At 39.0% G+C, this 11,578-nt stretch overlaps 1 protein-coding gene across 3 annotated transcripts in view; it reads right to left on the bottom strand.

Annotated features, from left to right (window-relative positions):
* Positions 1-399: 399 nt before the first annotated feature.
* KDM7A (lysine demethylase 7A) overlaps positions 400-11,578 on the bottom strand; it is an 84,688-nt gene continuing 73,509 nt past the window's right edge. For all 3 annotated transcript variants that reach the window (XM_061638804.1, XM_061638805.1, XM_061638806.1), the window contains exons 16-20: positions 11,326-11,471; positions 11,003-11,208; positions 8,292-8,374; positions 6,449-6,725; positions 400-1,731 (exon numbers count right to left, since the gene is read on the bottom strand). In XM_061638804.1, the coding sequence (XP_061494788.1) occupies positions 1,637-1,731; positions 6,449-6,725; positions 8,292-8,374; positions 11,003-11,208; positions 11,326-11,471 (807 nt within the window). In that variant the 3' untranslated portion in view covers positions 400-1,636. The remainder of the gene's footprint in view (positions 1,732-6,448; positions 6,726-8,291; positions 8,375-11,002; positions 11,209-11,325; positions 11,472-11,578) is intronic.

Below are 11,578 nucleotides of genomic sequence, written 5' to 3'. Positions count from 1 at the left end.
TCAATGGGGCTTATTTCCAAGTTAAGATTACTCCCTTTAATTATTTTGGCTGCCATCCTTCATGCAGTTAATGCCCTATTCAGTTAAATGGGAAGTGTTAGCAACTTTGTCAAGGCCTGCAGCTTTGAAATATTTCCACTGAGAAATTTGGCCAAGTCTTAGTAACTGCAGTAGCTGAGAAAGCCTGGCTACTGACTATTCTGATAAGTGACAAAGGACATTATGTCTAGTTTAATACAGATACACACACACACACACACACACAGATGCAGCAAATACTGAATATATATAATTGTTTGACCACAGAAAAGTCCTATTTTGGACTTTTAGATTTTATTTTTGATATAACCTGAAGGCTGGGAAATTTTTATTGAAGTTAAAAGAAGTCAAGCAACTGAGTAGCTTTGGCCATGCTTTAACTTTTTATCAGCAGAAGAAAAAAATCCAAAGCAGTATCCCTAGTATTCCCACTTTAGTACTGACTAGCCCTCTTACCAAAGTAGTAGTACAGGTATCTCCCCTTTTCCTCCAAAAACAGCTTAAATATTCAATTTTATATTACAAAAATACAAATTTATCATCAAAGTTATTTACATGTATTTCAGAATTGGCATTTACTACTGGATCTTTGCAAAGCATGACACAAAATAGTGATTCTGAGATTTAGCAAGCTATCAAACATATTTACATATACACAAAAACTTAAGATGTTGAATTGGCTGGCATGTGTAGACAAGCAATACTTTGCCAAATAGTCTTCCTCCACCAAATGCATTTTAAGTGTCTACACTTAAATCAATAGCTGTAGTGCTACCCTTGGTGTACAGCTATCCATGCTTTGCATGGATCATTCTCCATGATATGGAAACAAATAAGGGGAGGGCATACATGTGAAGGAGCTCTTGCTAATGTTATACCAATTTATAGTCCAGAATAAATGGTGAAACGTGAGAGGAAGAAGGGGTGGGAGCAAGAATGAGAGAAGAGAGAAAGGTTAACTGGCTAAGAATAAGTACTTTAGAAGTCAGTAGAAAAGCCAGTTTTATATAAAGAGTGGAAATTAACATGCGATTCCATATGCCTTAACTTAATGCATCACATCCATGTTTAAGACTATAACCTGTCTATCAAATGTTTGAATGCAAAATAAACCATTCATGTGGCTCTCCAATGAAGAAAGACATACATTAAGGACAAATAAAAACCTTCACATTCTTAACATCTAGAATAAAAATCGTAACTCCCACAAAAATGTTTTCCAAATAAATAGTTTAAAAATGAATTCAACAGTTGCCAAAATCTGACAAATAAATTATTGATAATCACCTTCATCACACTCTTCTGTTCATGAATTAGCTCAGACACTACCAGAAACCATAAAATGATTGAGCCCTGAAGAAAGACCATCTCCCAGTCCATAGTCTCTCTGAATAGTCCCGTTTCCCAAATGGTTATTGCTGAGCAGGTGTGGCACAGTGAAAATGCAGCATTGAGTTTTTGTTCATTAGGCAGTGTTCTAATAAGGTACATGCATTCTGCCTCAAGCAGAGGAATAAAACAGAAGCTCCAGGCACTGTTATCCTCCATAATGGTCCGTGCATAAAAATGGACAGCAGCAGTGGTAGCAGCTACTGCATCAAACAAAGAAGCGTGCATGGCCATTTCGGTTCAGCTTTAGAATCTTCCCAAGACGCTGTTTAGCAGTTGCCATTCCTTTCTTTGGACGCTTTCCTGAAAAAGAAATAAAAAACTGGTACTTCTGATCACAACTCAGGTTTGTACTTTCATTGCTCATTAAAATCAGTCTCACGCTGGTCAAACATGGGATTTTTCTAAGCAGGAACATGAGGCAACAGAGGCTGTTCAGTAACTAGTTATATTCAGTCCTGTCTCTTCTAGTATACTGAATACTCTCTCAGTTATTGAATTGCTTGATACCAGCTACAAATTCAAATTTGACTTTGTAAAATACTAACCACCACCAGCCCAAATTTATATAACATGTTCCAATGTACACAGAGCGTTCTGAACTCCTCAGTAATCCTAGCTACAGGCCTGTAAGGTAGGTATATATATTGAGAGACAGAGAGAGAAGGGTTAAGAGAAAGAAATGTATACAACAGAGCCCCCCCCCCGGAGAAACTATAGAGTTCAGTATCTCAAAAGCACATATGAATTGTGTGATGCTATAGGCTGGGCAGGAGTGTAGCAAGAAAATTTTCATTGGGTGAGCAAAGACAGAAATTGGGGGGCAAAAGGGTTGGGCATCAGTCACGATGAAAGAGGTTTCTGGGGGGAAATGTTTTCACAAGTAATAACAAAAATAAACCCCAATTTATACATTTTAATCAGGAACTAGGACTTGTTATGTTTACACAAAAGCAAATCAATTTTAAAAACAGTATTTTCTACATGCAAAATAGTTGTGTAAACTAAGTAACAGTGACTAGGAAGTAAATGTTCTGTTCCTTCCTCTCTGATAGGCACCAAAGAGTAGCATTGGGGGATGAGGTTTTGGACCCTTGGCCTCTCACTTGTGGGGTGCCGCAGGGTTCCATTCTCTCCCCAATGCCATTTAACATCTATATAAAGCCGCTGGGGGCTATCATCAGGAGATTTGGGCTGCAGAGTCACCAATATGCGGATGACACGCAGCTCTATCTCTCATTTAAATCTTCACCAAGGTCGGCTGTAGAAACCCTGTGCAAGTGCCTGGAGTTGGTGAGTGGCTGGATGGGAAGGAATAAGCTGAAACTGAACCCTGACAAAACCGAGGTACTGTTCGTGGGAGACAAGGGAAGGTTAGGGGATCCCGACCTGGTTCTTAATGGGGTACAATTGCCCCTGAAAGACCAGGTCCACAGCCTCGGGGTCATTCTTGACTCCCAGCTGTCCATGGAAACTCAGGTCTCGGCTGTGAGCCGGGCAGCATTGTATCAACTTCATCTGATACGCAGGCTGTGCCCTTACCTCCCCAATCATCTGCTCCCATCGGTGGTACATGCCTTGGTCTCCTCTCGCTTAGACTACTGTAATGCGCTCTACGTGGGGCTACCCTTGAAAACGGTCCGGAAATTTCAACTGGTACAGAATGCAGCGGTGTGCCTGATGAAAGGCAGCCGCCGGCAGGATCACATAACTCCAGTGTTAAAAGAACTACACTGGCTACCAGTGGCTTGCCAAGCCCAATTCAAGGTGTTGGTTTTGACCTTTAAATCCCTATATGGTCTTGGCCCAGTCTATCTGAAGGAGCGCCTCCAGCATCATCAGTTATGCCGCCTAACAAAATCAGCCTCAGAAAGCCTTCTCTCTATCCCATCAGTGAAAACAGCCACATTGGTGAGGACTAGAGAGAGGGCTTTTTAATTGTGGCCCCCACCCCGTGGAACTCCCTCCCTAATGATCTCTGCCTTGCCCACTCTATAATGAGTTTCCGCCGGGCTGTGAAGAGCTGGCTCTTCAGGCAGGCCTTTGGGGAGGATTAGATTTTATTATTATTATTGGTGTAGATTTTAATGTTTACTGGATTGCTATGTTATTACATGTGTAGATAGATTTTATTATTATTATTGGCTCAGATTCTAATGTTTATTGCACTGATATGCTAATTTGTACATCGCCCAGAGTGGCTGGAGAACCAGCCAGATGGGCGACTAAGAAATTTAATAAATAAGTAAATAAGTAAATAAATAAATAAATGTATATTGTGCATGTCATCCTACAGTAATGATCTGAACTGTTAATAAAGTCTAATGTGCTATGATTTCTCTGCAAACTTGCAGAGGAGCTGTTCACTTCAAATATGTTATTTTCAAAAGCTAAGATTAGTAAGATTGCTTTTCTCTAATGAAACATTGAAGGCCTGTATGGTATCAGCATGTGTCAAAGTTTAGAATGAATTTTCACACACAGCTGTAGATACACCAGAAGTGCAGCATACAAAGTGTACATGCATGGAAAGGGTTCCTTGTACAGGTACAATATTTTAGTTGTTGTTGATGATGATGATTGTTCACATAAATTTGAACTACCAAACTGATACGGAGAGAGATCACATACTGAACAACCACATATTATATGCAGAACCAATCATGGAAAGTTAGTGAAAAATTTAACTAGCTACAGTTAAAAGTTAGCAATTTCTTTACTTTTTAGACAAGTTAATTAACTACTTAATTCCCATGACTGTTCAGAACCAATATTTTATATTATATTCTATTAATTCTGTTCTACTACTTTTCAGGAAAAAGGAACAGCCCGCAGGATCACTCCTTATCGTTCTGTATTCTGTTGCCACCAGTGCAAGTGCAACACACGCAGCAATCTGCCTCTGTGGAAAGACTTTGTAAGGTGGAATTTGTCAGCAACGCACATTCTGGCTGTGTTCTACTAAGCCTCAACGTCCTCACAAATGTGAGTTCAGTTCTGAGGCAGCTACTTCCCGGAACTAATTACCCTGGTCTCTTTTGCCATGCCAGGAAAGCCATTAAGAGAAGTTTCACTTTAAAAATTAGAATGATACCTATAAACACCATTTTCATAAGGAAATGCATGGCAGCTTGTCACATAGGAACTATATGTCTCTCCAAACTACTGTACAAGCATACAATCTCTGTTCTACAGAAAGGTCCTCAGCCAGTCAGCTTACACTGCTTCTGATGGCTCTACCAGCAAATCTCACACACCCTATTTTGGTAGTACATAAGTTCACGAGAAAAGTTAAATAAAGTAAATTATTTATAATGATTATTTGCACAGTTGGTGGAGGTCTAAAACGGTTGCAACTAAGGCTCAAAACCATTTTGAAATGGAACCAGTTTGAAAGGATATATTTTTCAACTTTTTAAACAAACTAGGGAGGAAATGCCCCCCAGAAACGCATGCACACACAAGTTCCAGCTCCCCATTGCCTGGACTAAGTTAGTAAGGTCTCATTGGAGCAAAAAATCTTAATTTCACATATACGCTCATGGGGTCTGAACTGGCGGTGACCGACCAGGAGAGAGACCTCGGGGTTGTAGTGGACAGCATGATGAAAATGTCGACCCAGTGTGAGGCAGCTGTGAAAAAGGCAAATTCCATGCTAGCGATAATTAGGAAAGGTATTGAAAATAAAACAGCCGATATCATAATGCCGTTGTATAAATCTATGGTGCGGCCGCATTTGGAATACTGTGTACAGTTCTGGTCGCCTCATCTCAAAAAGGATATTATAGAGTTGGAAAAGGTTCAGAAGAGGGCAACCAGAATGATCAAGGGGATGGAGCGACTCCCTTACGAGGAAAGGTTGCAGCATTTGGGGCTTTTTAGTTTAGAGAAAAGGCGGGTCAGAGGAGACATGATAGAAGTGTATAAAATTATGCATGGCATTGAGAAAGTGGATAGAGAAAAGTTCTTCTCCCTCTCTCATAATACTAGAATTCGTGGACATTCAAAGAAGCTGAATGTTGGAAGATTCAGGACAGACAAAAGGAAGTACTTCTTTACTCAGTGTATAGTTAAACTATGGAATTTGCTCCCACAAGATGCAGTAATGGCCACCAGCTTGGATGGCTTTAAAAGAAGATTAGACAAATTCATGGAGGACAGGGCTATCAATGGCTACTAGCCGTGATGGCTGTGCTCTGCCACCCTAGTCAGAGGCAGCATGCTTCTGAAAACCAGTTGCCGGAAGCCTCAGGAGGGGAGAGTGTTCTTGCACTCGGGTCCTGCTTGCGGGCTTCCCCCAGGCACCTGGTTGGCCACTGTGAGAACAGGATGCTGGACTAGATGGGCCACTGGCCTGATCCAGCAGGCTCTTCTTATGTTCTTATGTTCTTATTAGGCTTCCTGGAGAGCCAGCTCACTCACCTCTCTGCTTCTTTTCAGATCCTGCCCTGGACTAGGCTAGGCTGCTGCACAGTCTGGCACAAAAGCCTAGAAACACCCATCAGATGCACTAACACCATCCACCACCTACAAAGGCTGACTGAGCATTACGGGGAGGGGGAAATACTCTGCAATGCATAACAATACTGCTCTTCCCACCTTTCCTTCCTCAAATTGCAAAGGTTTACCAGCTTTCTTCCTCCATCAAGATTTGTGTGTTCTCTTCATTCACACTTTTAACTCTTATAATTGCTGTGTTCGCATTCCCTTGGTAACTTTGCCCTGTCCCTCTCTTTGGATGCCTAAACTGTATTTCTAAAGGCTCAACTGAAGCTTTCTGTCACTGCAATGCTAGAAATTTGGGCAATTGAAAGAAAATTTCATGGATGGGGCAGAATTATCATTCAGGGGGGCAATGCCCTCATTTGCCCCCCTTGTCACTACACCCAAGACTGGGTATGACCCCATTTTCTGAATGTTCACATTATTTTAATCTACACATGCACTGCAACTTATTTTGCCAAAAGCAAACTGTCAGTGATTCCTGGCTAATGGCCATAAACACAGATGATTACATCACCTTTTGTTGCCTGGTTGCTGATAGGGGGTGGATTTGAGGCTGGCCGCTTAGTTGGATGAAGAGGTACAGACAACGATGTTTCGCCATATGGCCTGTCAGGACTGAGGCTGCCATCACTTAGTCTGCCTTCCCCTCCGATCAAGGCCGAATCCTGCATACACTTGCCATGGGGGAAGTTCAAACCATTGTTTTGTAAATTACTCCTGTCTTCTTGAATTTTGTAACTGACCTCAGATGCACCTTCCTTCTTAAAGTATTTCTGAGTTTTATTTGTATCCTGTGGAGAGCAAAAAACAGTTTGATTCTTTAATGCAATGAATACACAATTGCAACTAATAGAGCATTTATGTATACACTTTGCTGGTTTTAACAGAACTGTTGCTTCTTTTTTGTGAAATAAGCAACGTAATTTCTTATAACTTTAGTTATCTATAGTTCAGTACTATTAGTACGAAGAATTACACAAACATCCCATAAAGATATATAGATATGCCCAGTGTACTTTCTTTGTTCTATCTAGTATTATGGGTGCCACTAACAGCTCTCTGAAAAAGGAACATAGAGATGATGGAAATAAAAATTCAGAACACACAGAGCACCATGGAATATAATCGTTCCAATTACAGTATCTTAACAATGAAGACCCTTACATGACAAATATCTAATCTAATAGTGAGAAGTCCAAATGTGGTCCATTCTTAAAGATTTATACATTAAGGAACACAATACACATACTGTAACAAAACATTAAAGCAATAAGTTCAGCACTCAACCTTTGTCAGTCATTTGACAGGAATGACTGATATTTAGCTATCGTACCCTATAAATGTGTATCATAAGTCTTATAAGCTATGGTTAAGTCAGTCTGCTTTGCACCAGCTGTGCTTATTTGTAATTTTATTACTTTCTAAAAATGTGTGCTGAGATAAGGATTGACCATTTCTATTTTATTTTTCCCTTACAGTTTTCCCTGTGCATTGTTCTCCACTTTCTCTGTGCTTGTTTCTTCACTTCTACAGTCTTTTACAGTTTTGCTTTTCCATTGTGCTGGCCAATGATTACAGTATGCATGTGGCGTTTTCCAAGATATATCTGTATGTGTCCCCTAACCCCCACTCCATGACCCTCATCAAAATACAATATTGTCCTTGTTCATTTGTCAAACTTCAATTTTTCTGCTATGGTTTATGTAAGATCTGGCACCTGAATAGACCATTGCAGTGGTAAACAAATTTTGTTACCAGTCTGACCAGACATGACAAAGAAATTCCAAAAAGAGACAGTGCCCTAAATAACTAAAATATCTATTTAGGGAAGAGAGTTTTAATAACCTCACATGATACGCTCTAGGAAGCCAAGAACTACTTTCTGAATGCATGGCAGACACCTGCAAACATCTAAACTATGGTCACAATTCAACAAAAGCTCTACGGAAATAAAGTACTTAACTCTGGCTACAGTGCACCCTCATCTTTAGAAGAGCCTGCACTGATTACTTTTCTCTTAATTGTTCCTCTGCAAACAGGGCTGGCATTTGGCACCTTTTAAATTTGGCATCAAATGCAAGCACTACTGAGATCAGATCCATTTGGGAGCCACCAAGCGGAGCTCCTGAGCGAAGCTGATCTCTGCCAAAAGTAAGCTTGCATTTCTGTTGAATTCTGATTCTTCCTTTGAAGTTGAATCACCTGATGTCATAGGTGGTTGACAGGTAACTGCCCCCGCCCACCTGTCAAAAGTGGCCTGCGGACAACCCACTGGCTGGATCCACTTCCCAACTCCTAATTTAGTGTGTGCAACACACAGCAAGCTGTTTTATTAAAGACCCATAACATTATCTTACCTGAGGGTTTACTTTAGAAACTGCATGCAATGGTGTAGCTAATGTTGAAGCTCCTACATCTTTTTCTTCTTTTATGTGCTTACCTGAAGAGAAATTTGAAGCTCTTAGAAACTTTTAAGTATAAAATGTTACTCTGTGACTCAAATACCTGTTTTAAGACTGAAAATTATTATTTTACACAAATCATTAATGGAGCACTGAATAGTAGCTCTGTTCATTTTTTATTCAGTTTCCCCTACAGGTTTCACACACCCTTTTCCACATAGCAAGCAACCAGAGTAATTCAACAAAAGTTCAACAAGGGATAATCTGTACTGGTGTACATACTTAATAGCTTTTTCATTTAGTTTTGTTCATGAGTGAACAAAAACACTTTGCATATTCTGCAAAAATACTTATCCTCACCCATAATGCAACACTGAAAGAATGCCCCCTCAAGAGCATAAATATGCATTCCACTGCTGTGTGCTATGAATTAACTATCCATCAGTTTTACATTATTATGAAGCAGATTTCCTACTAGAATAATGCAATAGCTCATTGTCTAGTTACAGGCCTGCAGTTTTCTCTAGGCAAGAAAATGTTAACTTACATACAACACTACAGGCAAAAATACTCTAGTCAGTCTAGCTTGCATACAAAAGGTATTCAAAATTACTCATAGATACCAATGTACAAACGAACCTAGATGAGCTCTAATCTGCAGTGGTGATTGTAAGGGCTTACACTGAAAGATCACCAACATGCTATGTTGTCAAATGCTACTAGGATCTGGAACACACATTCATGCCTTTCAAACTTCAGATTAGCATTACATTTTCCCCAGTATATAAACGTAATTTGAATCAGGATGGAAGGTGTGGTTTGTTTGTTTTTTTTCATTTTCCAGCCAGAAAACCTAAGCATTTGGGATCAATACAGTTTGCCTTTGCCATCTGGATTTCTTTGTAACCATAGCTATAGATGAGTGGAAAAGCATCAAGCAGATTATAGTTGAGGCAACATCTGCTATCACAGCTGTCAATTTACTGTGCTTTCTGGGTTTTGCTAAACACAAAAGCAAAACACAGTGTTGTCTCCCTAAAATGGTGAAACAAGTTATTTGGTCAAAACATTCGCAATGCTGACAAAGTTCTATACTGACAACTCACACTACTGCTAACTCTTTTTTAAAGAGATTTTATGTACAGTAAAGATCTCCCTCCCTGTATATATAAAAATGAACTACTTCTTTGACTGAAGATGCTACAATTTTCTTACCTCTGACAAAAGGCTATAATTTGCTAAGTAAAATTAATTTCAGAAAACTGCAATCAACAAATATTGTTGAAATCATCTTTAGATGCCTCTATTTTTTCTTTTATTCTATTGTTATAGATTCATTTTGACTTCACTATATTTTGGTATTGGCTGTGCTCATAAATAATACTAAGATAATAGCTATGGTTGTGCAAATTATCCTGTGTACAAGCTGTGTGCACAGAGCCTGAACACTCCTGCTTCACTCTTCCCTTTGTCAAGAAGTGGAACAAACCAGAGTAGCTGGCTTAGCATCATGCATGAACCACCATCCATCGTTTTTTCCAAACAAACCACAATCAGGAAGCCAAGAACAAACCTTGACTTCCATTCATGGTTGCTTGGAGAGAAACAAGCACTGGTCCCAACACAAAGCAAAGGCAACCATTCCATAGTTTCTCTACTTCACTAAAGGAGGAGTAAAGTGGGAGAGCTTACGTATAGGACAATTTACTTAACCATAGCTAAAGGCTTAGCAGTACATCTGCATGGGGTCATTGTATTAATTCTTGCTTTTAAGTTTCTATATTGATCTTAGAAAATACTACAAAAGTTGAGAAATCCAAGTAGTAGAAGAGGTTTTTTATATTACATTTTCTATCAACCTTAATGAATATCATATTAAGAGATTTAATGCTTGCAATGAACTTTCATTAACACAATCATTAAATCTATATAAAATGCTATATTTACTACTTTAAAGACCCCTATTGTGGTAGTATTAATACTTGATACTAGCAAACATGCTATTAACACAGAGATGCCATTAATCCTTTAAGCAGCCATTGTATTTTTTTAGCTTTTTCTATACTCCTCATCTTACACTGAGTAATTTGATAATATGAATGCTAAGAATTTAATTACCCGTGTAGCTAGGAAAAAATCCATTTGTTAATGAGTCACCGCATCTGTTGGTTACCTGCTGAAACCTCTGTACAACACTCCCAATTATAAATTAATCACTTCAAAAATAGATTTCTTGATATACTGTGTTGTTAATATCTTTACTTACTGTCAATGAGAAATTACAGCATACGAAATACATGCCTTCCAACCTCATTTGCAACACAGAAATGTACACTTGCCTATTTTCAGCAGTTCAGTCATTTGCTTTTATTAGAAATTGCTTGTCCAACTACAGAGACTCTCTTTAGTCTTGGCATTTGCACAAATATTCAAAGTCAGACGTATCTATGTTTCTTCTACAGGCAGCATACGAAACCTTTACTGGCTTAGAAAGCTATGGAATCTAAATCTGAGCAAAATATAGTACATTACGGGTATATGACTGATGTAGATTCCCTGAAGAGGACTGCACCTTTCAGCTAATTTAGTCATGCAACCTACTTTCGGAATCCATGATTTAAGCATCTTTTCGTTTTGGTATAATATACATCTAAAAGGCAACCTACCATATTCTGCTTTATGACTCTGGGAAGACAGCTTGTCTTTATGCCTACTTTTGGGATAGTTTCTGTGTTCCTGAAGAGAGCTTCTTCTATCAGAGCAGTCTGTGCTCTGCATATGACTTGGTAAACAATTGGTATAGTGCAATCCTGCCATAGAAAACATGCCCTGAATAGCTTCTTCCTCCGTACTGGTCGAGGTAGGACATTCCCTAAAAAAAAAAAGTGGACAGAAGAAAGCTGTTTCACAGGAATAAAGAGACAGATATAATTTGCCTAAAAAGCCTCCATAAAATTCTCAACTGTTAACCTCCTGTTCTTTTACTCACCTTTTAGTCATCATTTCATGTCTAGATGGCTTCTGTGTGGTGTGAAAGAGGTGGTTTGTTAGCTTAGATTCCTCTCTAAAATTTGAAGTTACTTCCTGTTTCTTGTCACCTGAGCTTTCTGACTCTTCAAAAGAGAAATCTTTTTGCTGGTGTAAAGAGGGAAAAATCCAAACATTCAATCCAGTGAACATAATCAACTTCTACACTATTTTCTACTTAATATTTTAAGCTTAGCTGATTCTTAGGATTAGGA

The sequence above is a fragment of the Rhineura floridana genome, chromosome 8 (genome assembly GCF_030035675.1).
Source record: "Rhineura floridana isolate rRhiFlo1 chromosome 8, rRhiFlo1.hap2, whole genome shotgun sequence".
In the NCBI taxonomy this organism is placed as follows: Eukaryota; Metazoa; Chordata; class Lepidosauria; order Squamata; family Rhineuridae; genus Rhineura; species Rhineura floridana.
Note: the sequence above shows the minus strand (reverse complement) of the source record. Positions and strands in the feature narration are given on the sequence as shown.